At 42.8% G+C, this 27,979-nt stretch overlaps 1 protein-coding gene across 2 annotated transcripts in view; it reads right to left on the reverse strand.

Moving 5' to 3' along the window:
* The window catches only part of MASTL (microtubule associated serine/threonine kinase like), a 55,474-nt gene that overhangs the window by 20,548 nt on the left and 6,947 nt on the right, over positions 1–27,979 (reverse strand). For both annotated transcript variants that reach the window (XM_073629818.1, XM_073629816.1), the window contains exons 3-8: positions 27,697–27,836; positions 23,170–23,258; positions 20,502–20,608; positions 12,864–13,002; positions 10,117–10,289; positions 5,329–6,498 (exon numbers count right to left, since the gene is read on the reverse strand). In XM_073629818.1, the coding sequence (XP_073485919.1) occupies positions 5,329–6,498; positions 10,117–10,289; positions 12,864–13,002; positions 20,502–20,608; positions 23,170–23,258; positions 27,697–27,836 (1,818 nt within the window). The remainder of the gene's footprint in view (positions 1–5,328; positions 6,499–10,116; positions 10,290–12,863; positions 13,003–20,501; positions 20,609–23,169; positions 23,259–27,696; positions 27,837–27,979) is intronic.

Genomic DNA, 27,979 nt, shown 5'->3' on the forward strand with positions numbered 1-27,979 from the left:
TCACTGAAGCCTGGAAAACATTGCTTCCTGTGATCAGTGGCTCGAAGTGCAATGTCAGGCTCCTGCAAATTCTTCTTCTAGCTCTCTGGCCGTACCTCTGTAAGGCTTTTAGTTGGAGAGCTGGGGTAATGGTCATTGGTCTATGAGTGCGCCAATTACTGCACTCATATTCCATTTCATTTATTTACAGATCTCCATGAATGAATGAATGAATGACACGGCTGTGCACCAATTGGCCTAAACATGTAACGACATATGTAAAAATCTACAAAATGATGTAACAAGGACTCACCGCAGGATCCTGGAAGAACTTTGGCTATAGAGTGCGTGTGTGATTTGGGAATCTCAGTTTTCGTGGGATCGCATAATAAAAGCAATTTTAGACAAACTCAAATATTCCGCGCTTAGGACAATATTTAAAGAGAACTGCAGCCCCCCCAAAAAATGGAAAAACACCGAGGTGAAATCCCAAAAAATAAAAAAATCTAGTGGGGAATGTGGCGCTGTTCAGAAGTGAATGTAATTAAAATAATCCCCAAAAAATGTGGTTACAATATGTGAGAAGTACTGTGCACAAATGTATAAATGGTAAAAAAACAGTATGTCATGTGTAAATGCCACAAATATAAAACATCACATAATATAATAAAGCCAAGTGCAAATGAAGTATGAATAATCCTAAAAGAAATAAATACACTCAAAAATAAACATGACAAATATATAAATATGTGCGTAATATTGGTGCTGGTTTAAAAAAAAAAAAAAAAAAAAAAAAAAACGCACAAAAAATACCCAAAAAATACACAATTGGAATCAATGGTGTAATAAATAATTGATGTGATAGTGAACCAAAATTGTCAAAAATAAGATCCGAATGATATAAGTGTCCAAACAAAATTAAAGTTCTATATATGTAAAAAAGAAAAAAGAAAAAATCTGTGAGAAGTGTCTTTGCTTCCAAAGGATCCCGTGTGAATTATTGTGGTATCTCCTCCTCTGGAACCCCCAATTGTGTCCCCACTCACCGGAAAGCCCAACCCCTGCAGGGGTAATGGGCAAGTGAAAGTAAATCCACTGGCAGAAGTCAATCGGTGTCCCCCTCTGTGATTCCGCGATCTCCTTCCTGGTTGGGCTATCGCTAGTCCCTTTAAAGCATTTGTTACCCCAGTATTTCACATTTCTGACATGTGCCCGCTGCACCATGCACCCACACGAAAAAGCACCCCACTCTCCCTGCACCGCCTCCCCTGTGTGAAATACCTGATGTTCCTGCCTGTCCCTCTGCTTTTCTTTAAAAACTGATCACACTAGTGGATTTACTTTCACTTGCCCATTACCCCTGCAGGGGTTGGGCTTTCCGGTGAGTGGGGACACAATTGGGGGTTCCAGAGGAGGAGATTACACAACGACCACAATAATTCACACGGGATCCTTTGGAAGCAAAGACACTTCTCACAGATTTTTTCTTTTTTTACATATATAGAACTTTAATTTTGTTTGGACACTTATATCATTCGGATCTTATTTTTGACAATTTTGGTTCACTATCACATCAATTATTTATTACACCATTGATTCCAATTGTGTATTTTTTGGGTATTTTTTGGTGATTTTTTAAACCAGCACCAATATTACGCACATATTTATATATTTGTCATGTTTATTTTTGAGTGTATTTATTTCTTTTAGGATTATACATACTTCATTTGCACTTGGCTTTATTATATTATGTGATGTTTTACATTTGTGGCATTTACACATGACATACTGTTTGTTTACCATTTATACATTTGTTCACAGTACTTCTCACATATTGTAACCACATTTTTTGGGGATTATTTTAATTACATTCACTTCTGAACAGCGCCACATTCCCCACTAGATTTTTTTTTAAAAGCAATTTTAGGTCACCCTCTATAAAAAGGCAGGTACTCAGCAAATCATGCGTAACTTAACCGCTTCAATACAGGGCATTTTCACCCCCTTCCTACCCAGACCAATTTTTAGTTTTCAGCGCTGTCGCACTTTGTATGACAATTGCGCGGTCATAAAACACTGTACCCAAATGGAATTTTTATGTTTTTTTCCCCCCACAAATAGAGCTTTCTTTTGGTGGTATTTGATCACCTCTGTGGTTTTTATTTTTTGCGCTATAAACAAAAGAAGAAGAGCGACAATTTAAAAAAAAAAAAAAAAAAAAAAAAAAAAAAAAAAAATCGCAATAAGCGTATATTGATTGGTTTGCGCAAAAGTTATAGCGTCTAAAAAATACGGGATAGATTTAGGGCATTTCATTTATTACTAGTAATGGCGGCGATCTGCGATTTTTTTTCATGACTGACATTGCAACGGACATAACGGTCACTTGACACATTTTTGGGACCATTCACATTTATACAGCGATCAGTGCTATAAAATTGCACTGATTACTGTGTAAATGTGACTGGCAGGGAAGGGGTTAACACTAGGGGGTGATGGAGGGGTTAATTATGTTTCCTAGGGAAAGATTCTAACTGTAGGGGGAGGGGACTCACAAGGGGAGGAGACCGATCGGTGTTCCTCTGTACTGGGAACACACCATCAGTCTCCTCTCACCTGACAGGACTTGGATCTGTGCGTTAACACACACAGATCCATGGTCCTGCTGTGTTCACGGGCAATCGCGGATGACCAGCGGACATTGCAGCTACCAGGCACGCGCACCGAGCAATGCGGTGGGCTCACGCACGCCCCTAGATGGCTGGGAAGCCCAGGAAGTCATATGATGCCCGCCCAGGATGGGAGATCCCTCCTGCGGACGTCATATTACTATAGTCAGGTAATGAAGTGGTTAACCACTTCCCGCCCGGCCTATAGCAGAATGACGGTCAGGCGGTGGTTCAATTATCCTGACTGGGCGTCATATGACATCCAGCAGGAAACAGTCGCCGCAGGGGCGTGCATCGCGGCGATCGGTGGTGCGGTGTGTCAGTCTGACACACCGATCTCGGTAAAGAGCCTTCGGCGGAGGCTCTTTACCACGTGATCAGCCGTGTCCAATCACGGCTGATCATGATGTAAATAGGAAGAGCCGTTGATCGGCTTTTCCTCACTCGCGTCTGACAGACGCGAGTAGAGGAGAGCCGATCGGCGGCTCTCCTGACGGGGGGGTGGGGGTGTCTGCGCCCCCCCTCAGATCCCCACACTAGACCACCAGGGAAGCCCCCAGGACCACCAGGGAGGTCCCCAGCATGTGGATGGCCAGGTACATTACATCCCCATGGCCATCCACATGTAAAAAAAAAAAAAAAAAAAAAAATGCCCAAAATATGCCAATCAGTGGGCACTGACTGGGACATCATATTTACATGACAAAACAGGGATGCCCAGCAATGCCACACATCAGCGTCCTCAGTGCCACCCAGAGCCGCCCATGAGTGCCCATCAGTGCAGCCATATCAGTGCCCGTCATTGAAGAAGAAAACATACTTATTTACAAAAAAAAAAAAAAAAAAAAAAAAAACAGAGGTGATCAAATACAACAAAAGAAAGCTCTATTTGTGGGAACAAAAAGATAAAAAAAAATTTGTCTAGGTACAGTGTTGTACATCCGCACAATTGTCATTCAAATTGCGACAGCGCTGAAAGCTGAAAATGGTCTTGGGCAGGAAGGTGTCTAAGGGCCTGGTATTGAAGTGGTTAAATTACATTTTACAATTTTTTTTTTAATAAGTTTCACTCTTTCACGGAGGTTTTTTTTTTTTTTTTTTTTTACTTTGGGAGGGGGCTGCAACATAAGCAGATCATCTTTAAAGCGGTATTAAACCGTAAAAACCCAAAAAAAATCCTCCCTGCAAAATAGCATAACAATTGCATCGCATACTAGCACATTATGAAAGACCTGAAAACGAAACCTCCCAGCGGCACGCCGTCACTGTCTTCCTTCCAGGTTCGCGGGCAGCTGTTTGATTGTCCGCGCTACGATAATGTCACTCTCACGCATGTGCGTGGGAGTCACGGCTGCGGCATGGCTCTCTCTATGGATGGCATGTCATCTATTAAGAGCGCAGTGCGCATGTGCCAGTGACATCACCGCTGCTGCTAAAGTAAAGATCTCCTAAAAACAGTGCCCATTTAGGATATATCTGCTGTACCTACAGGTAAGCCTTATTATAGGCTTACCTGTAGGTATAAAAATTACAAAAACTTTTAAGTGGTTATTAACCCACTACCATAAAATCCTCCCATCCCCTCTGTACCATAACAATATGTGCCCCTGTGCCAAATAAAAAAATTGCCAATCTGTACCTATATCAGATTGGGATGGATAGTACTAGCCGTGGGTGGGGTTGCGTTGTTAAGGGGGATAGATGGATGGTGCTGGCCGTGGCTGGGGGATGCGTTGTGGAGAGGGATGGATGGTGCTGGGTGAGGATGAAGATGATTCAGTTGCATTGTTAAAATGGATGAGAGTTACATTGTGAAGAGGTTACATTATCTTCAGATTTACCAAAACCATGTAGTGCAAGGGCCTGCCTGATAGCATACAAACAAAGGTTTGACCTCATATTATATGGTTTTGGTAAATCTGAAGGGAAAAAAAAAAAAAAATCAGCAGAAAATCTGATAGTGTGTATGGGGCTTGACTCTCATATCCACCCAGATTCATCCTCATCCATTTTCACAATGCAACTCAATGCCAGCTTGTCAGCCTGAGCCAGGTGTCCCATCAAAGAGATTAAATAAAGTCTGCAGGCGGCAGAGCAGCACACATTAAATTTTTGTGACTTACCCTTCCATCCATACTACTTTCTGGTATCTATCTGCATGCACCTGATAGGGCTAGGGGCATGCAGATAGACGCTGATGAGCTGACCGGCAAATCACATAACAAGCAAAATAGCAGTGAAGGAAGAGGAGCTAGCTAGTGCTGGCCTCGATCACCTGCTGGGGGGGAGGTACTAGTCAGACAGGCTTGTGACATGCTGATAATGATGCTTTTTTCCTCTGCTACAGCCCGCCGAGGTAGGGGGGCGGGTCGGTGCGGTGCTAGTGCAACTCTTCTCTAGAGGGGCCAGACTGCAGTGCATGCCATCGGTGGCGCGGGTGAATCTTTAATTACACGTGCTGCTGTAGGGGGAGCGGGGCACTGGTCAGTACTGCTGGCGGCCCTGTGGCCCGGGTTTAGTGTAGCAGCCACGAATCGGCCTAATTTTCACAATAATCGGCCGATGGCGATTTCTTAAAAATGGCCAAATATCAGCTGATATATCAGTCGACCTCTAATAAGTACCATATACTGAATACTTCAATAAATATATATTAAAATCACAGTTATGCATTTTATACCTGGAAACTCCTGCACGTCCTGTCCTTTTGCGCTGGAGTAACGGCCACTGGGTATGATCCTGTACAGCCCCGTATTTTGTCCATTGAGCCAACACTCACCCTGGAAGCTTCCGATATGTGTGAAGCATTAATGGTGCTGTTATAGCTTCTAAAAGCTACCACAGGTCGTTTCTTAGAATTGTGTACCACCCTGGTGGTGGCTGGAGATGCCCAGGACTCATTGGTGATGTTGGCTAGAACACGCCCCCTGCATGCATTCTCTTTTTGGTCAAGTTTCATGGTTTCAGCTATGTTGGCATCTTCAGGAGATGAGCCCTCACCAACAGCATTTTGGGACTCAACAGATAGTTCTTTCATACTTTTATCCATATCGGAAAGCTCTTTTTCCAGAGATGAATTAGTAGAATGATCAGAACCCCTTTTTGGACTTGAGCTCCAGGTCCCAATGTTTTCAGCTTTAGCATCAGGACTCTCCTCTGCCTCCTCGCAGTAGTCATCTAGCTCACACAGCAAATTCTTGGCTACTGGGTTCACAGAGCACAGCTTCTCCGGAGTCTGCAGAGGAGGAACAAGCCCATTTTCCAGATTCTTGCCATTCGCAACATCTTTTTGGAGGTCATTAAGAAAGAGAGCCTCAATTTCCATGGTTAAACCTGTGCTGGGGTTAACCTTAAGGTCCGATATTTCATAAGCACGTTTATACTGCAAATTATTTTTCTTTTCTATTCCGTCTTGCCCAGGGCTTGTCTCAACCTGTGAAAAACTTCTTTTGTTTCCAGGTCTTTCCACATTTTTGTCTTCAATGTCCTTCAAAGGATCCAGTGAGGAACTAGCAAGCCATGGAGGAAATTCTGGAGATCTTGGCAAATGGTGGAGTCCTTGCTCATTTGCACTAAAGTTCTCCTTTTCTTCTTGTGTGCCAAAATCATAAAGGCATTTTCGGATAAGACCCTTGGCATTTATACCACCATTAGGAGTTTCCTCAAGCTCACTGGTGTCATCTGGATTGTCAGATTTCTTGTATGTTCTGCGACGAACGATGGGGGAAATAACATATGGCAAATCTTTAATGCTCTTGCCAACTTTCCCCACGTGAATCGTACTCAATGATTTCTCTGACATACTGCTCTTCAAATGGCTGGAACTTAAGTATGGTGGCCTATATGGATCCTAAAGAATATAACAAAACAAAGACACCAATGAGCTTGAGACACATTTTCATTCCGGTTGCTGTAAATTACTAACTGAAAGGGGACATTCATCGAACTAGGTAGCATTTAAAACATCTGGCCTAACTGGCTGATCCATGAACTCTATAGTAATCCTTTCATGGTCAGGCATCAGCGAGGGCTATAGTAGATACCCAGACAAATGTAGGGGTGTTGGTATGCATCAGTCAACGGACTCTATGACTACCCTGTCTACCTAAATAATTTCTATGTTTGCAAAGGACAATTTTTTCCTTATTATTATAGGCTGATACATGGACAAAATCATTATTCCTTTAAATGATAAAGTCTCTCTTTTTTTTATTGTTAAAAAATAACAGACATGTTGTACTTAGCTGCTGTGTAGTGGTTTTGCACAAAACAGCCCAGATCCTCCTCTTCTTGAGTCCCTCTTCAGTACTGTTGGCTCCTCCCTCCTGTTGAGTGACCCCACAGCAAGCAGCTTGCTATGGGGGCACACGAGCCAAGCCGCAGCTCTGTGTGTCCATTCATACACAGCTGCGGCCTGGACCTGCCCCCTCTCTCTCTCTCCTCATTGGCTCACTGATAGCAGTGGGAGCCAATGGCGCTTCGCTGCTGTCTCAGACAACCATGAGAAAGAGTCCCAGGCAACCGAGTCTCTCGTGAAACATTGCTGGATCTAGATGGAGCTCAGGTAAGTATTGGGGAGGCTGCTGCACAGAGAAGGCCTTTTATCTTAATGCATAGAAAGCATTAAGATAAAAAAACCTTCTGCTTTTACAACCACTTTTACTTTATACTTAACAGGTTTTAGATTAAAGTATCACTAAAAGGCAAAATTCTTTAGTTTTGGGTCAAGTAGAGAGGGATTAGAACCCTTGCCAGTTTTCATTGCCATCTGGGCACCCATTAAGGAGATTCAACCTCTCTATTTGTTCTGCTCATCATCATCATTGAAAATGAAAGTAAAATATGCTGCATGCTTCTAGTTCACAAATGGAATGTAGAAGGTGGTTAAGAGACAGGGCATCATGCTGAAAAACACCCAAATCTATATATTGCAAGAGAGAAATGGTTAATCTTTATGTCCCTAAGGTACATATAGACAAAAGGACTTTATGCATATTATAACAATGCATATCCTCTCTGCTATCTGGAAGCCTACCTAAGGGTGAGAGAAATATGTTGGCGTGATTGCCGACTTTTCTTTGAAAAAAAAAAAAAAAAAAAAAAAAAAAAAAAAAGAAGGCTAGTCCCCCCCCCTATAAAAATAACAAACATATTATACTTACCTGCTCTGTTGCAGTCGATTTGCACAGAGCAGTCCGGGATCCTCCTCTTCTCGGGTCCCCCTTCTGTGATCCTGGCACCTCCCTCCTGTTCAGTGTCCCCACAGCAAGCAGCTTGCTATGGGGCACCCGAGCCGAGTCACAGCTCCCTGTGTCCATTCAGACACCGAGCCCAGGCCTGGCCCCGCCCTCTCTCCCCTGACTGGCTAGCTGACTGATCGACAGCAGCGGGAGCCAATGGCACTACTGCTGTGTCTAAGCCAATTAGGAAGGAGAATCTGGGACGGCTGAGACACGCGTGGACATCGCTGGACAGAGACAGACCTCAGGTAAGTGTTATGGGGGCTGCTGCACACAGAAGGCTTTTTATCTTAATGCATAGAATGCCTTTACAACCCCTTTCAGCACTGACCTAGAACAATACATAGCAGCAGCTCGAACATAACCTGCTGCATATTTATTCTGGGCGAATCATAATATTGCATTTTCATTGAAAGTGAAGGTCAGGAACGGCAACCTACACATTTCTCCGAGTAGAAGCTACAAGATGTTTTCAATTATGTTTGGACGGAGAAAACGGTTGCCTATTTCTGCCCTTGTCCAAGCACAGCCACACTACTAGCAACACAAATATAGCCAACACTAAAATGTGCATTTCTTCCAAGCTTAGATCCTACAGTCACCCACCCCTTGGAGCACTTCAGATAACCCTGCTGCCCCGTTATGCACACAACAAGATCCAGACACAGTGGCCAGAGAACGCGACCACCGGCCTTATACACTCTGTCCTTTTTAAGCTCATGAAACCAGACTGTTTAAAAAGCTAAATAATCCCAAGAACAAAAAAATGAATATAATTGCAGCTTACCACAGTCCTAATGCCGCGTACACACAGTCGGACTTTCCAGCAGGAAAAGTCCGATGGAATCGTTTCATCGCACATTCCGATCGTGTGTATGCCTCATCGGACTTTTTTTTTTTTTCGAAAGTTCTGATGGACCTAGAAATAGAACATGTTTTACATCTTTCAACGAAATCAGTTCCTATCGGGAAAACCGATCGTCTGTATTCTGTTCCGACAGACCAAAAACGACGCATGCTCTGAAGCAAGAATGAGACGGCAACTATTGGCTACTCGCTATTGAACTTCCTTTTTCTAGTCCCGTCGTATGTGTTGTACGTCACTGCGTTCTAGATGGTCGGACTTTGGTGTGATCGTGTGCAGGCAAGACAGTTTCAGCAGAACTCCGTCGGAAAGTCCTTCAGAGTTTATTCTGACTGAAAGACCGGTCGTGTGTACGCGGCATTAGATGTGAGAGATTTTAGAGTGGTGGGACTTTAAGCCGCTGTCAAGATTTTTTTTTTTTTATAACTGTCTGGTCCCCCTCAATGAGGAAATTTCACTCTTCAACTGTACTCATCGCCCATCACGGGGGAATAAGAGAGGCTCAATTAATTTTATGTTGCCACCAGAACAGGAATAGAAGGAAATCTCTTCAGTGAGGACACTTCTTCCAGTAACAAATGTACAAGGAAAGAAATCCTCTCACTTCCTGTTGCGTTATCAGGACAGAAAGTGAAGAGAAATCTTCCCATTGAGATAAGAAAAAAAACAAAAACACCTGACAGCTGTTTTAACCCTTCCACTAATCTGTCCAAAACAAAATAAATGTTTTGTCTTTTGATACAAAGTGGAGCTTACTACCGTTTATAGCCAAGGAAGCCACCAGTTTTATATGCAGTTGTCATGGTGCTGCACACATGAGCAGTTATGACACCAACCATTTAATTGCTTGACAAGAGCACAAGCAACTGAACTATTCAGAGCATGCCTTGAATGCAACAATTTTTGGGAAATTGTCAGATCAATGGATTCAGATCTGCTTTATGGCTAAAAAACATTTTCACCAAGTACAGAAAATATTTGCCGATCTTGCAAGAAATGCAGTGTCCTTGTCACTTTCGGTGAGCTGAACTAGAAGTACTATCTTCCTTTTGTAAAAGACTAATCTCTACATGCTCTATATAGTGGATTTGAAATGCAGCCTGGGTAGCAAGGTAGCAGCTATGGCTCTCTTCCTATAGTGGAACAAGTATTGTCACGTAGGAATAAAAACTGCGTTTGCAGAATTATCAGGGAAATGTAAAGGGAAAAAAATAAATAAATAAAAAAAAGGAAGAAGGAATATACACACCATCTAAGGGCTGGTAAAACAGCAAGAAATAAAATGGTCGTTTTTCGGTTTAGCCCATGCTGTATAATATCTCATACAACATAGTTTCTAATAATGTACTCATACAGTACTTACCTGGTTGGGATTTTCCCATTTTGGACTGCTGCAGTAATCCGACTCAATGCTGGACAGACCTATATGGGACTGGCTGCTGGTACTGTTGGTGCCCAGTCGTGTTTTAAACTTCAGGAGGTTTGGAGTGAGGCACTTCACCGGCATACTAAGGCTGGACATACTGATTTCGGGATCTATGCAAAAATGCAAAAGATGCAGTTCATCTGTAAAGTGCTTAAAAAAAAAAAAAAAAAAAAAAAAAAAAAAAAAAAAAAAGGGAACACGCAAACTAAACTGTAATATGTTACTTTCACAAAACATTTTTTTCATAAGTAAACACTTGACAGTGATATGGCAAGATTTCCTTCCTTTCCTGCCACAAGGCATGGACAATGTCATCCACTGAAATATGGTCCAATTCAAAAAGGACGTATATAAAAGCAGAGTTCCAAGCTAAAATGCAACTATGTCTTGAAGAATAGACCACTCCATCCCCCCTCCTTTTTGGAGAGATATATAGAGATATAGATAGATATAATCTCTATATCATTTTTTTTTTCTTATTGTTTTGTACATATTATGATGGTTTTCCATCTTGACCACCACCCTACCTCGCCGCAGTGAGGTACGTAATTTCTGCATTCGCATCAGCCGCCCCCCCCCCCACTGCCTTAGCATTGCAACTAAGGGAAACCTTTAGGCTTCACTGCTGGTTTCCCCTTGTTGCAATGCTGGTGCTGCACCCGAGTCAAAACAAGAATCTGCGCCCCCCCGACATCGCAGGATCTCTGCACAGGCAAGTGCCCTTATATTAAAAAGTCAGCAGCTACATTATTTGTAGCTGCTGACTTTTACATTTTTGTTTTAGAGGCTGGAACTTCATGCTCCCAATCAACATTGGTTATTTTTAATCCTCATGCTGCTAGTATAAGTAAATAAATAGGAAAGTATCATATTTATTGGTTTTAAAAACTTTTTTTTTCTTCCTACAATTCTTTAGTTACCCCCTGGTTTCTTGCCTAGGCAAAAATCATACATCCCAGGAGTCTTCAGGAGAGGAGGGGTTCTCTCAGCTAAGCACACCCTCCTGCCTGCATGCATGCCTGCCTGAGCTAATGGCAGATGGATTTCAGAAAAGAAATGCTACATAAATCATTTGCCCTTACTCAAGACTGCCACAGCTAGAAATGCTAGGGGGTGTTTTTCAAAGTGGCTGCTCAAAAAAAAAAAAAAGAAAAAAAAAAAAAAAAACACACACACAACCCATGGAGGAATGGATGGATGGATGGATGGATGGGAGAGTTTGCTTTGAATATTAAAAATGCATCAAATAGCGTTTGTTTGTGGTGCTCAGATACAGTGAAGATCCGCTTTGGGTGTACATGCTTGTTAAGAATATGTAAAAATGTTCAGATCCATATTCTGGGCACAAGTGCATTTAAAACACATTTAGACTTCCTTCACAAAGGCATACTTACACCTACATCTGTGGGAAGGGCCGTCTTTGCTTGTACAGTATGTACAGGTGTTCCGTGCATGTAGGCAGTCCCATTCAGGTCTATAGGGATGCAAAGGCTGTCGGGACACAGTCTGTGGTTTCAGTTTTACAGCCACGCAAGTGTGGGTGCGCATCCCCCCCAAATGCAAGGCATTCAGGGAAATGCAGCTTTGTGGCTGTCAAAATGGGACCACCAGCTGTGTTTGTGCAGCCACCACCTCCCAATAGACATGCATTGGACTGCCTGCATGACCACCTGTGCACCCCCATGCAAGCAAATACAGTCCATCCCACAGATGTATGTGTAAGAACTGTACACCTGTGTGAATGAGGTCTAAAAGTGTTTAAAAATGCATCTCTGCCCAGATTATGGACATTAAAGGTTTTACATATTATTAAAGTAGAACTATAGGCAAATCTCTCCCACTTCCTTTTCTGAGGACAACCCAAAATTTGTGATTTTCCTTTCACTTTCAATAATAGTAAACAGGACAAAGAGAGGGTGGACACAGAGACAATAAAAAATAAATGCAGCGCTGGTAAAATTTAGTGATCAATTAAAAACAAGTGATATGACAACTAAAACAAAATTTCCACTGAAGAAAAACAAAGTGAAAAAAGAAAACTAAGGCAAAGTCCCATTAGGATTAAGGTCCATATATTGAACAACGCCCATCGAAATAAGAGTAATAGTTTGCAGTGAAAAAAATCTAAGAAAAAAAAAAAAAGAAAGAAGCTCCCATATCGTGATAAGGCATTTGTGTATCTAGAGGCAAATTTGAAGACCTTCACTTGTTTACATCAGAACTAAAAAGTAGTTATATGAAGGATTTCCTCACTGCAAACTATTCTTCTTATTTCGATGGGCGTTAATTTTTCAATATATGGACCCTAATCCTAAATGGGACTTTGCATTCGTTTTCTTTTTTCACTTTGTTTTTCTTCAATGGAATTTTGTTTTAGTTTTCATATCACTTGTTTAATTGATCACTAAAAATTTACCAGCGCTGCATTTACTTTGTATACCAGATTTAATTTGAAGTTTTTTGTATTAGACTTTAAAGTGCTATCAGCTGTATATTGTTTATGCCACATTTTATATCAATTTTCATATATTTTCTAGCGCTACTTTGGCCTTTGGGCCTCCCTTTTTTTTTTCTACAGAGACAATAAAAGCCTGACAGATGTAAAACAAAACCAAAAAATCATCAACATTTGTAGTCATTGAGCTGCAAGCGCAAACCTAACCTCAGCTCTGAAGGATACTCACGTGACAGAAGCTTGCCGGCTTTAGCTGAATTTTCCTTACTATTCTTTAAAATTGGTGTGGAATTCACTCGTGAGATTTCATGAAACACTGGGGTCATTGAAGAAACCGATGTCTGCATCTTACTTTGAACTGGAGAGCTCTGATAACCAAAACAAAATACATTGTAAACATTAATGCTTAAAAGACGGACTTTGAAGGTTTCTATAGGTACATATTTTGTATTGTTAAAATAACAAACACATTATAGCTGAGCAATGGTTTTGCACAGAGTGGCCCCAAACTTCCTCTTCTGGGGCCCCCCCACCAGCACTCTCATCTCCTCCTCTTCTGTGTGTGCCCCCATAACAGGCCACTAACTATGGGGGCACACCGGCGGGCTTGATCCCGAGCCAGGCTGTATGCTTCTATTGACATCCACAGCATGGGCCAGCTCCTCTCCCCACTCTCTGCTCACAGGATTTGATTGATATCAGGAGCCAATAGCTCCTACTGTTGTGGGGGGGGGGCGGTGTTTGGGGGTGATACAAACACTGGGACATTTTTTTACCTTATTGCAGGGAATGCGTCAAGTAAAAAAAAAAAAAAAAAGAAAAAAAGCCCAGGCTTTGAAAACACTTTCAGTCTCTTTTTCTACTATAGCAACTGACTTAAAAAAACAGGCAATTACAAGTGCCTGGAGCCCAGCGCTGTCTTCCCACACCTGGTTCTGCTTACCCTTGCAGTTCCCTGCCATCTTGACTATGGGATTCAGCTGTGGCTTCCAGAAGAACCACGACTGGCTCCCCACGGCGCATGCACAAGCTTGCACAGCGCTATGTGAAAGGTTCTGCAGCCCTCTGGGACTGGGGACATGCCCGAGGATGCTGTGGAAGGGAAGGGGAGGAGGTGGAACAAGGGAATTCATCCTCTCCTATGTGATGATTACGCCAGGAACCCCCCCCCCCCACCAAAATAACCTTCAACTCAGTTACAGGCTGGGGGGGTCAGGTTGGGATGGAGAGAGCAAACCAGCGGGACTTCACTTTTTAACCACTCTAATGCCCTGTACACACGATCGGATTTTCCGACAACAAATGTTGGATGTGAGCTTGTTGTCGGAAAGTCTGACCGTGTGTATGCTCCATAGACATTTGTTGTCGGAATTTCCGCCAACAAATGTTTGAGAGCAGGTTCTCAAATTTTATGCCAACAAAACTTGTTGTCGTAAATTCCGATCGTGTGTACATAAGTCCGACGCACAAGATTCCACGGAAGCTCGAAATCAAGCAGAAGAGCCGCACTGGCTATTGAACGTAATTGTTCTCGGCTCGTCGTACGTCACCGTGTTCTTGACGTTCGGAATTTCCGACAACATTTGTGTGACTGTGTGTATGCAAGACAAGTTTGAGCCAACATCCTTTGGAGAAAAAAAAAAAAAAAATCTATGGTTTTGTTGTCGGAAAAAACTATTGTGTGTACAGGGCATAAGAATCTAAAGTGAAACCGCCACATTTAGCAGCAAATCAGAGCTTGTTACACTGTAAAATACTAAAAAGGAGAATTTATGTCCCTTATACCTTAAACTATAACTCTTTTTTAAATACTATTAACAACCAGGGTTGGGCTTTTGCCCACTCTTAGCTGATATGACAGAACCACTCCAGGCTCTGGAAGGTTTGTGACCATACTGTCAGGATCCACCCAGCTGCCTGATTGACAGTTGGTGCCGTCTCTCAGCTGAAAGCCGAAGCCAGCTGCACCCCCCCCCCTCCTTCTACAGCAACCACTGGAAGGGCATAACGAAAAGGGGTGACTGGCAGTCACTGCTTTGCACTCTAAGCAGACCAAGAACGGAGCGATCAGTGGTCATGTGATTGCTCAGTTCACGATCTTAGAGCGGCCATGTGACTGCATCACACTGATGGAGTGGGCGACAGTGGTGTAGTGGGTAGCACTCTCGCCTAGCAGTAAAAAGGGTCGCTGGTTCGAATTTCAACCACGACACTACCTGCCTGGAGTTTGCATGTTCTCCCTGTGCCTGCGCGGGTTTCCTCCGGGTACTCCGGTTTCCTCCCACACTCCAAAGACATGCTAGTAGGTTAATTGGCTTCTGTCCAAAATCGTCCCTAGAATGTGAGTTGGGGACCTTGGATTGTGGGCTCCTTGAGGTCAGGGAACAATGTGAGTGTGCGATGTATGTGTAAATTGACGGCGCTATATGGGTACCTTAAATAAATATGGGTACCTTAAATAAATAATAATATAATAGATGAGCATCTTAATGAAATGTAATGTATAAAGATATAAGGATATCAATATTCCCCGATTTCTCAACGGACCTTCAGAAACGCAGAGCTGAGTTTCTGGGGGTGAAGCGTAGCCTCCAGAAATATAATGTCTCATACGCCCTTCTTTACCCAGCTAAGTTGCGGATAAATGCGTTAGGGGGTAGCCAGTTTTTTGAGTCCCCTGCGAAAGCGTTAGCATGGTTGGAGGACAAGAAAGATCAATTACCTAAGAAATAGAGGGGATACACTGCGAAAAACTAATGTTTATTAAAGGGGTATAATTTGAATTAGTTGTATTAATATTTACACAAATGGAGCGGGGATGGTTTGGGGACACGGTAAATGGAAGTAGGTTTGAGATGGAGCGTGTTTATAGTAAGTTTTTTCTTTTTCGAAAGTGGAGGGGGAGGGAGGGACTGGGTGTGGGGGAGAGAGGGGGGGGAGGGGGGAGGTATGGAAGGGTTGAGGGGTATGGGTCGGCCATTAAAAAAGCCCGGAGGGGTAACCTAGAGTGGTATGGAGAGGGGGGAGGGAGGAAGGATGGGCAAACAAACCAGTACATGGGAGGGTGTCGGGGGGGGTGGGGGAGGGGGTAAAGAGCACAGAAAAAGCAAAATGCAATATAAGGTACCAAACAACACATTAAGTATAGGATATATTACACTATATATTACACTATATTACACTATATAAAGACATAAAGGATATGGATAATGGAAATTGTATAGATGATATTATAACTAAGCACTGAGGTAGATTTGATAGGGAAATTTTTTTTTTTTTTTTTTTTTTCTTTTGTTCTTGGATATAATTCACGAAATAAGGAGAAACACTCCCATACCTGGTCACTGGGGCGTGGTGGGGTTCCCTTTTTTTTTTTTTTTTTTCCTTGCTTCTTGCAGTGATAACCTTATTTGCAAATAGGTAATGGGAATAAAGATTGGTTCATGGAACGTTAGGGGACTGGGTACTCCCCTAAAGAGAGCACAGGTATTCGATTTGCTAGACGCACTTAGAGTAGATGTTGCCTGCCTGCAGGAAACGCATCTGACCAGGGAGACAAAAGTAATTATTAAGAACAAGAAATTTCAGAATCAGTACCATGCGGTACACTCCTCTTATTCGAGGGGGGTGGGAGTGCTGATTAGGAAAGGGATTGTGTTTTCCTGCAGACAGAGCAATATAGATGAAGGGGGCCGATATGTTTTTCTGCACTGCACGATAGGGAACCAGGAATGTATAATAGCAAATATCTATAACCCACCACCTTTTAAATTGGAAATTTTATATAGTCTGCTGGAGTTTATGATAGACAAATCGAGGATCCCTGTCATTGTAGTAGGGGATTTTAATGTAGTAATAAATAAAGAATTAGATAAATTTCCCCCAGGAAAAGCGGGACAGAGTCCATGTGGGAGTCGAATGGGACAGTTTCTGGAAGAGGCCGGGCTGATAGACCTGTGGAGAGTGAGAAATCCTGGGGTACAACAGTTCTCGTGTCACTCTAGTACCCACGCTTCTCTGTCAAGAATAGATTTAGTTTTGGGAAATGACATGGCCGCTCCATTGGTTAGGGATATAACCTATCACCCAAGAGGAATCTCGGACCACACACCGGTGACAGTTATGTTGGATATCGGGATAAGGAAACAGTGGGGTACCTGGAAGCTGAACCCAGTGTGGCTCGAGATTCTTGAGGACCCGAAGGAAACTATGGCAAAAATGAGAGAATTTATAGTGCTAAACGAGGGCTCAGTAGCAAGAGGGGTGACGTGGGATGCGTTGAAGGCATACATGAGGGGAATATTGATCCAGCAGATATCAAGAGTAAAGAGAGCATCAAAGGCGGTGGAGGAGAAGGCTAGAGATGAGATCCTAGTAGCAGAAAGGGAGCTAGTGGGAAATCCATCCCCGGAAAAATATCAAAGGTGGGAAAACAAGCAATTAATATATAAAGAGGTAATGTCTAGGAAAGCCGAAAATAAAAGAGCATTCCAAAAACATATAATGTTTGGAGAGGGGGAAAGAGTAGGGAAGATATTAGCTCATATTGCTAAAGTGGATGCCCCCCCCCCCAATAATTCCTGCCATCAGTAATAGGGAAGGTGAAATTATATATCAACCAGATAAAATAAATGAAATATTCAAGAAATACTATGAAGAACTATATAAATCCCAGGGGCCAGTGGCAGAAGAGATAATGGAAAGATTCTTTAGGAAAATAGAACTGCCCTCCCTGTCAGAGCTCGAGATTGAGACCCTGGAGGCCCCAATCTCATTAGAAGAGATCAAAGCCGCCGTAAAACAACTGACTAATCAGAAATCTCCGGGTCCGGATGGTCTCCCGGCAGAGATATACAAAAAATACGGGGAGATATTGATACCGGAATTTCTTAAGGTGCTTGAGGGGGCATACCAGGAAGGGAGGCTGCCCGAATCAATGACGGAGGCCACAATTATAATGATACCAAAGGAGGGGAAGGATCCCTTGGAACCTGGATCGTATAGGCCTATTTCCCTACTGTGCTCAGATGTAAAAATCCTGGCAAAAATTTTGGCCATTAGGCTTCAAAAGATAATCCATAGCTTAGTCCAACCGGATCAAACAGGTTTCATCCCCCAAAGGTCAACAAGTGAGAATATAAGGAGGCTATTTCTGAACCTGCAGATCCCAACAGAAAATATGGGATCTAGAGCTGTCATGATGCTGGATGTAGGGAAGGCTTTTGATAGTCTTGAATGGGGATTTATCTGGCAGGTTCTGAAGGTGTATGGCTTCGGACCTTCATTTAGGAGGTGGGTGAAAATCCTATATAGCTACCCCATAGCTAGGGTTAGAACTAACAATGTACTCTCTAGCAAGTTTTCGTTGGAGAGAGGGACAAGACAGGGGTGTCCCCTTTCACCCCTGATCTTTGCCTTAGCTATGGAACCAGTGGCCGCTGCGGTAAGACAAAATAGGATGGTGGAGGGGTTTCAGAGAAGGACCAGGGAGGAGAAGATCGCGCTATATGCGGACGATGTCCTTATTTTCCTGGGGAATACGGAAGGGTCATTAAGACAGGTGATGGGTGTCTTTGCAGACTTTGGGGAGGTCTCGGGCCTCACTATAAATTGGGAAAAATCTGTCCTCCTGCCAATAGATCCCATCAAACAAGGCACCTTCCTGGAAAAAACCCCATTAAAAATAGTGGAGAAAACCAAATATTTAGGGATCCAGGTAACAAGGGATCCAGACCACTTTTTAAATAATAATATGGCCCCATTATTGGAGAAATTTAAAAAAAAGGTTGATATATGGAAAGGTCTCTCTCTGTCGGTAGCTGGAAGATGCAACCTGGTTAAAATGCTGTGGATGCCTCAACTATTGTACATTTTACATAACTCACCAGTTTGGATATGTGGCAAATGGTTCAAAAAAATAGATATGCTGTTTAGAGGGCTTGTGTGGAGGGGGGGGCATTCAAGGATAAGTTTACAGACCCTACAGCTTGCAATAGGCGAGGGGGGCATGGCGGTCCCGCATCCACGCTGCTATTTTCTGGCAGCCCAATTGCAACACCTAAGGACAGGTGGTGGATCTATGGGTAATAATAACCTTGGTATAATGACTGCAGGTGCACCCCATAGATGTGTACTGGAGGTATTGGAGGCAAACTCGTTTGCATATAGGACCCCTACAGTCAAATTGATGTTAAAAGTTTGGAAAAACATTAAAAGCCTGAAAGATATGGAGGGGATAGTGAGAGATATGCCTCTCTGGGATAACAAAAGTCTTCAAGAATTAATAAAGATAGGAAAAATTAAATCATGGGAGGCAAGGGGGATAACTAAATTAGAACAATTATATAATGGCAATGCTCTGAAATCCTTTGTCTCCCTAGAAGAAGAGTTTGCTGTCCCAAAGCAGTCATACTTTGGGTATATTCAAATCAGGCATGCACTGCAGGCCCAGTATGGGGAACAAGGTCCGAAATGGAGCCAATCACCCATCCCTCGGATGATAGAGAGTTTTGAGGGGTCAAGAGGATTAATAGCGGAATTCTACCAGCATATCTTCAGAAATAGTAGAGAAGGACCAAATAAACTTAGGTGTAGGGGGAAGTGGGAAAGAGATCTGGGGACAATATCGGATGCCCAGTGGAGGGAGGTGTTAAAGGGGGGCTACCAGGTCTCAGTCTCGCCAGCTCAGAAATTTTCACACCTAATGTTATTGCATAGGGCATATTATACCCCCCAAAAATTGTTTAAATGGGGGAGAAGAGTAGATCCCAAATGTCCGAGATGCCAAATGAATGGAGATTTGTTACACATGATATGGAAATGCCCTAAACTATCCCGTTATTGGTTAGAAGTGATTGAGGATATAAACAGGTTTCTCAACCTGAGTCTTAAACCAGACCCAAGGTTATGTATCTTGGGGGTGGGTGGGGACTTGGGTAATGGGAGAGACAAAATAAAAGCAGTGCGGAGATGCCTATATCAGGCAAGAAAGGGAATAACTAAGAGATGGCAAGCTGAGAAACCCCCTTCGGTTGCCGACTGGCGTAGAGAAGTCTCGGAAACAATAGGGAAAGAAAGGACAGTGTTCATAAGGGCAGGAAACTTAAAAGAATTTAAAAAAATATGGAATCCCTGGCTGATGAGTGTAGCCCACCCGACAGACTAGCAGAGTGAGAAGAAGATGGAGAGGATATTGTTCTTAAGATTGGAGCAGTAGTAATATGCCTGATGTTCTATATAAGGAAAAGAGTTTGGTACAAGGTATATATAGGGGTGTAAGGGAGGGGGGGGTGAAAAATAAAATTGTATTTTTTCTACAATGTGAATCTATAGGCCACATTGGGTATTAGAAGATTTTATTACTGTTTGGTAACATGTATACTGAGTATTGTGATGTATTGTATTTAATTATGAATAAAAATGATCAAATTAAAAAAAAAAAAAAAAAAAAAAAAAAAAAATGTACAGGGACAGGGATAATTGTAGACACGCACACTCACTCAGGTTGAACTGGTGTCTTTATTCAACCCTACTAACTATGATACTGCAGCATAAATGCAAGGATGTATATTTGTTTCTTGGAAAAAAAAAAAAAAAAAAAAGTGGTCTGTCTTCCATTTGTATTAAAATTTTATGTTCACCCAAAGACAGTGTATATGTACAGTGTAGTACTTTGCCCCATCTTCCTATGTGCCATCTAAGGTATGCTGTGAGGTCCGACAGGGCACCCCCTCCTCCCTCCATGGCTGGAGTTCCACTTTATATGAGCAGCTTGAATAATGAAAATTGTACAAACATCCAACAAGCTGTGATACCATCAAAAAACATTTTACTTTAAAAGATATTTAACAATACAGAAAATACTTACAAATCCCAAGGAACTAATAAGAGAGAGAACTTGTCCCGGGGTGCGGAAATAGTCTTGCTTTGGTTTCGCCATTGAAGGTGTTGTTAAAATATCAAACATGTTGATCTCTTCAAATAGAGATGCAAAAGCACCAATTAATGGTAAAAAAAACAAAACAAAAAAAAAAAAACACACACCACACAACACTATTAAGATTTAAACAGAGGCAATAATAGCACTCACTGGAGGTTTCAGAGAACCAAATTATTCCTACCATCGTTGTCAATTCTCCCCCCCCCTTTTCTCAGTGTGAGCTGGCTGCACTAAAAAGCAGAAAAACCACCCTCACCCACCCCCCTACGTGTATTTGCATTTATCTGGTTTGTCTAGGCCAAGCTTGCCAAAATGAACTTTATCTATTACAGAAAGCTGTGGTCGTTGCATTTTGTTTTTCCGGTCACACCAAGAACGAGATATGCATTCCTAGGCAATTTGAGCCCATTCATTTTTAATCACACTAAAAATAGTGCATGCACTACTTTAAAAAAAAAAATGCATTGCAAGCGGATCTGCGATCTGATATAGACAAATGCACTGCGTTGCCGACCTGCGTTTGGGGCGTCGTTAACACAGACTGCAGTGCATTTTTAATGTGATGCAGGAAACATGCATGAAATGCAGACTTCCCACACTGCGTTCAATGTGACTCCTGAAAGGCAGTGAAGAATTCAGCCCAGCTCCATTTAAAGTGTACAGTTGTGATCAAAAGTTAGCATATCCTGGAAATGGTGAAATTTTGGTATGGATATTGAAAATATGACCAATCATGCAATTAAAAAGTTAATTTCCCACATCTGTGGCTTTCTAAATTGCAAATGTCTAGAAGTTGTCAATGAGTTTATTAGCTCTCAAGTGAATGCACAGAGCAGACTAGATACTGAGCCATGTAGAGCCAAAAAGAACCGTCAAAAGACATGCATAACAAGGTATTCAAAGCCTTAAAACTTGCCAGTAAGTACTGTGCAATCACTTAAGTGGAAAATTTGGGGATCTCTTGATACCAAGCCACAAGGTCAGGTAGACAAAGAAAGGTTGCAGCCACAACTGCCAGAGGAATTGTTCGGGATACAAAGAAAAACCCAGAAGGTAGGAGAAATATAGGCTGCTCTGGGGGCAAAAAAAAAAAAAAAAAGGGGAGGTGTAGTCATTTTTAAAGAGCACAATATGACGATACTTGAACAACAAAAAAAAAAAAAAAAATCAATTAAGCCAGTGGAGGCATGTCAAGGTGTAGTTGGGAATATTGTAGTCAGGCTTTTTTGTGGCATTAGCGCAGTAAAGGCTTTTTTCTGGCAACTAGATCATGGGAGGATCCTAAAGGGGCAATAAATACCCAGAGTGCATTATGTGTGGAGTGCAGAGGTGTGCTATGTACCGATTGCAGAGTTCAGGGGTGAACTATGCACAGAATTCAGAGTTCAGGGGTGTGCTGTGCACAGAGTGCAGGGTTAAAGTGGTTGTAAAGGCAGAAGGTATTTTATCTCAATGCATTCTATGCACGCACTGCAACAGAGCAGGTAAATATAACATGTTTGTTATTTTTATAGGAAAAAAAAACAAAACAAAAACAAAAGAGCCTTTACAATCTCTTTAAAGGAGTGTGCTAGGGGTGCGCTATGCACATTGTGCAGGGTTCGACTCTCACAGAATGTCCACAATTCACCTCCACCCCTCCGACCTCTGCACCACTCTCCCCGATTCCCCACCATCGCACACATCTCCCTCCACAGCCCTCACAGCATGCTTCTGTGTTTACAAGGGACAGTGCCAAGCGGGAAGAGAAGAGGGAGAGCCGAAGGTGGAGGAATGGAGTTCTGTTGCGTTCTGGCTGAAAAAAGTCCTGGGTGCGAGGGCCACATGAAACGGCTTGGAGGGCCTTGTGTTTAACACATGTGCCCTAGGGGTCAAAAAACTTCACCCATCATGGAAGGCAATGCCACACAGGCCTTCATGGACTCTACTCCCTAGCTGGGGATCACTACTGATCCACAAGGCAAAATATATGTGCAGGGTCCTGTGCAAACCAGCAATGTTACCGGTCCTTCGTCCCAACGTATCCAGGTGCCATTTCTCTGAGCATAGAAAAGTCATAAGAAATTGGATCCTGAAAGCGCTAGTATAATCCCAGGTGAAACTGCTGAAAAGCTAGCTACTCACCTGAAGGTGGCGGCATATCCTAATAGAGAGAAGATACCAGTGTCCTGGGATGTACGATAAAGCAACATATATAATGGGTTAAACTAGCTACACACCTCAGATCATGCAAAAGATAGTGGTCAAAAACCAAGCATGCGTGGAAAGTTGTTCCTAGTGAAATACCTGCCAGTCTGTAAAAAGCCTAAATGTGGCAATAGGTTTAAGAGTGTGGATAGACAAGTTAGCATAATCTGACTACATAAAATGCTTTTTTCCACAACGCCAAGACAGCATACCCAGATTAGGCAACAATCTCAGCTCTATGGCTGACTGAAATAAGGAGAATAAAAATGGACAGATGAGATCAGGAATAGCCTTTTGCAAAGCAGACAAACCAACATGAGAAGGTCAACAGACCATCTAGTGGATTTAGTTGTGTACATACAAAGGTTTTTTTTTTCCAGGCAAACAAACACAATAAATCAATTCTTACCTCGCTTCAGAGAGACTTTGGAGAGGCCAAAGTCTGTTAGTTTAATGTGACCTTTGTTGGAAATCAGCATATTATCAGGTTTCAGATCCCTGTGTGAGAAAACACATGGCGGATGTTCGGATTTAAAGTCTACACACTAAAACATCATCAATTCTTCAATTAGACTGGCTTTGAGTGGAGGAAAAGGAAGAACTGTAGGTGTGTAAACTATTGTTTAGTTTTTCAAAAAGACAAAAAAAATTAGGGTTGTCCCGATACTAGTATCGGTATCGGCACCGATACCGAGCATTTGCCCGAGTACTTGTACTCGGGCAAATGCTCCCGATGCTTCCCCCGATACCTGGAAGGCAGCTGTGATCGGCGCGTGGGGGAGTTACAAGATTCTCCCCCAGCGGCTTTCAGCAGCTTTAGTGACATACAGCGGTGATCGCTCACCGCTGACTGTCACTGCATCCTCCTCCATGCCCCCTCCGTTCCTCTGTCCCCCTCCGCTGTCCCCCTCTGTTCCTCTCTCCTTCCCTGTGTCTCTCCGCTGTCCCCCTCCGTTCCTCTCTCCTTTTCTGTCCCCCTCCGCTGTCCCCTCCGTTCTGCTGTGTCTCTCCGCTGTCCCCCTCCGTTCCTCTTTCCTTCCCTGTGTCTCTCCGCTGTCCCCCTCCGTTCCTCTCTCCTTCCCTGTGTCTCTCCGCTGTCCCCTCCGTTCCTCTCTCCTTCCCTGTGTCTCTCCCCTGTCCCCCTCCGTTCCTCTCTCCTTCCCTGTGTCTCTCCGCTGTCCCCTCCGTTCCTCTCTCCTTTCCTGTGTCTCTCCGCTGTCCCCCTCCGTTCCTCTCTCCTTCCCTGTGTCTCTCCGCTGTCCCCCTCCGTTCCTCTCTCCTTCCCTGTGTCTCTCCGCTGTCCCCCTCCGTTCCTCTCTCCTTCCCTGTGTCTCTCCGCTGTCCCCTCCGTTCTGATGTGTCTCTCCGCTGTCCCCCTCCGTTCCTCTTTCCTTCCCTGTGTCTCTCCGCTGTCCCCCTCGGTTCCTCTCTCCTTCCCTGTGTCTCTCCGCTGTCCCCTCCATTCCCCTCTCCTTCTCTGTCCCCTCCGTTCTGCTGTCTCTCTCCGCTGTGTGAATGGACAGAGTCAGCTGACTCTGTCCATTCACATAACTGAAACATTGTAATCTCCTGTGATTACGATGTGTCAGTTTATGAATGGAGAGGAGCCGCTGTCTTCTCTCCATTCATTCTCAGTGCAGCTGAGGCTGCAGAGAAAGGGACTGGGGAATCTCTATCCTCGGTCTCTTTCTCTGTCTCAAGGGGGAGATATCAGAGGTCTGTTAAGACCCCTGATATCTCACCAAAGCCCCCCAACAGGGCTGATAAAAAAAAAAAAAAAAAAAAATATAAAGAATAAAAAAAAATTATTGTAAAAAATAAAAATTGTAAAAAAAAAAAAAAAAAAAACACACACACACACACACACATACACCGTTCACCCCCCCCCCCCCCAAAAAAAAGAAGAAAACACTGTTAAAAAAAAAAAAAAAAACACTGTCACGTGACATTAAAAAAAAAAGTATCGGTAATCGGTATCGGCGAGTACTTGAAAAAAAGTATCGGTACTTGTACTCGGTCCTAAAAAAGTGGTATCGGGACAACCCTAAAAAAAATAAATAAAAATACTTAGCCAAGTAAAAACAAAATATTGCAATAACACCTACATAAAACAAGGTCAGTATATGTTGTATATGTATTATGACTATTCTTAGCTGCTCTGTTTGAAAAATAAAAAAAAAGGAAGAAGAGGGGAGGGGGGGGGGGGGGGGCTTGGGGAGGCTGTTCCAATACATAGACAACCACCCATAGGAGTCAGAGCAGAGGCTTTGCTGAATGAAACACAAAACACACACAGCTGCCTTCTGTATTCAGATGCCAGCCGCCCCGCGTACATTTAATGTGGCAGGGCGGCCGCTCTAGTCAGAATCATGTACGTGATTCTGCACTTCTGGGGCCGGGGCGTGCACGCGCACCTCCGATGACTCGCTCCCGCTGTGATTGAACACAGCAGGAGCCAATCAGCGTGTCCGGCAACTGTGATGTCTGCTGGGACCCGCCAACCGCCCAGGACACAGGCAGAACGGCAATTTGTGAGAAGGGAAGGTAAAGATCCTGTGTGTCTCTGCTAAACAGGAACATGGATCTCTGCCTTCCCACAGTTAGAAAGCACTCCCTAGGACAGTGACGGCGAACCTTGGCACCCCAGATGTTTTGGAGCTACATTTCCCATGATGCTTATGCACTCTGCAGTGTAGTTGAGCATCATGGGAAATGTAGTTCCAAAACACCTGGGGAATATTCTTAACATTCATGGAAGATAATACGAGATTGATCCATGTGTTATGTTAATTATGTTTCTTATGTGTTGTGTTTTATATATATGTATGTTAAGCATGTATATATATATATATATATATATATATATATATATATATATATATATATATATATATATATATATATATATATATATATATATATATATCTTCCTGAAATGCAAGTGATATGGAATGTTTTTATGTGAAAAATATCTTAATAAAAATAATTGAAAACAAAACATCTGGGGTGCCAAGGTTCATCATCACTGCCCTAGGAACACAGTTAACCCTTTGATCGCCCCTGATGTTAACCCCTTCCTTGCCAGTGTTATTAGTACAGTGAAGGTGCATATTTCTTAGCATGGATCACTAGATTAGTGTCACTGGTCCCCAAAAATGTCAGTTAGGTGTCTGATTTGTCCGCCATATCGCAGTCCCGCTATAAGTCGCTGATCACCGCCATTACTGGTAAAAAATAAATAAAAATTCCAAAAATATATCCCATAGTTTGTAGATGCTATAACTTTTGCGCAAAATGAATCAATATATGCTTGTTGGGAATTTTTTTTTTTTGACCAAAAATATGTAGCAAAATACATATTGAGCTAAATTCATGAAGAAATTAGATTTTTTAAAATTTTTTTTTTTTGTTGGGTATGTTTTATAGCAGAAAGTAAAATTGTCTGCTTTTTTAGTTTATAGCGCAAAAAATAAAAACCACGGCAGGAATCAAAAACCACCAAAAGAAAGATCTAATTGTGAGGGAAAAAAAAAAAAAAAAAAAAAAAAAAAAAAAGGGGGGGGGGGGGGGGGGGGGGAGGCATAAATTTTATTTGGGTACAGCATCGCATGACCCGCAATTGTCAGTTAAAGTAACGCAGTGTCGTATCCCAAAAATGGCCTGGTCATGAAGGGGGGGGGGGGCTGGGGATCTTCCGGAGCTGAAGTAGGTATTTGTTAGATAACCTGGCATGCCCTGTGGTACCCTATATTAACAGCGACACTATAATGTGAGATTAATGGAGGTTGCCATTATTGAATTGTACTTTGAGAAGGCCAGTACCCCAACCTTCGGCCCCTTTCACACAACCATTCCGATCAGATCCGCTTGTCAGTTTAAGAGGACCTGATCAATAGGGTCTATTCATCCTTATGGTCCGGTGGGTATAAACAGACTTGTGTCCATTTACACCCACCTACCCTCAATCCGAACCCACTAAAAACAAAATGGTAGGGGGATCAGTCTAAGCAGATGAGAGGTAGTCGGTTGTAAATGGACAGCAGTCAGTTTACTCCTGGCCGCCCATAGAGAAGAATGGGCTTTGCAGAAACTGAAGGACACTTTTCAGCAGGGGATCAGCCGACAGATCCCCTGTTAATCAAGGAATATGCCCTTGAGAAAAGGGGCCTACAATTTGAGGCTTTGACATCGCTGTTGTCCGAGTTGCTGACTTGGAATGACCACAGAAATAAGTAGTTCCAACGCTCATTTACAGTAGAGGCAAAATGGGAATAAAACTCTTGCACATAAGTATTATAGCCCATCTCAGGTAGTAGCAGTGACCCACTTCACCGGGGGTATTGCTTCAGGCCTTGCTGCCCTCTAGGACTGGGGGTGTCCTTGACATCTATAAGAAATGGAAAGAGGGTGTACCAGCCTAGTGCATTATCCCACATAAGGTAAAAACTACTCACAAGCACAAGATAAAAATTAGCTTAGACTAGACACTCTTGTGTAGCTGGATATTCTTGGAATCAACAGTCTCCAGACCCTATGGGGACCACACAGGGACCTCTGCTGGCTGACGCATCTCAGAGGATTGTCCTCCAGAGCCTCTGAAGAAGGACAAACCTTGCATGGTCCCCCTACGGTCTGGAGACTTGATTCCCAGAATATCAAGCTACAGAAGAGTGGCTAGTTTATGCATATTTTTATCTCATGCTTGTGAGTAGTTTTTACCGTTTTTATTTATATAAAAACTTATGTGGGATAATGCACTAGGCTGGTGTGCCCTCTTTTTCCATTACTCATCTAAAGCAAGTCAGACACAGCCAGGGATATAGAATTTTCAGATGCAAGAAAGATTTAAAAAATTTTTTGTCCAAAACAGAACAATGAGAATTTCTAAAAAAACAACCAAACATACTACATATTCCTTTTAATTAATGTTATTCACCTGTGGATTATACCATGCCTGTGCAGGTAATCTAGAGCCAGGGCCACCTCGGAGGTGTATTTCACAGCCATGTCCTCATCAAAGTAACCATAGATGTGCAGAAGAGACTTCACATCTCCACCGATCAGATATTCCATGACCTGACATGACATGAAAAAGACACTGTTATAAATGAAACTGGGACTAGTCAAGGCATAATGTGGCTTATTTATCAATGTCACCCATAGAACTCAAGGATCTCTTCCATTCACACCACTGTAAAGCAACATAAGTAAAAACATGA

Source organism: Aquarana catesbeiana, linkage group LG05 (assembly GCF_042186555.1).
Source record: "Aquarana catesbeiana isolate 2022-GZ linkage group LG05, ASM4218655v1, whole genome shotgun sequence".
Classification (NCBI taxonomy): domain Eukaryota; kingdom Metazoa; phylum Chordata; class Amphibia; order Anura; family Ranidae; genus Aquarana; species Aquarana catesbeiana.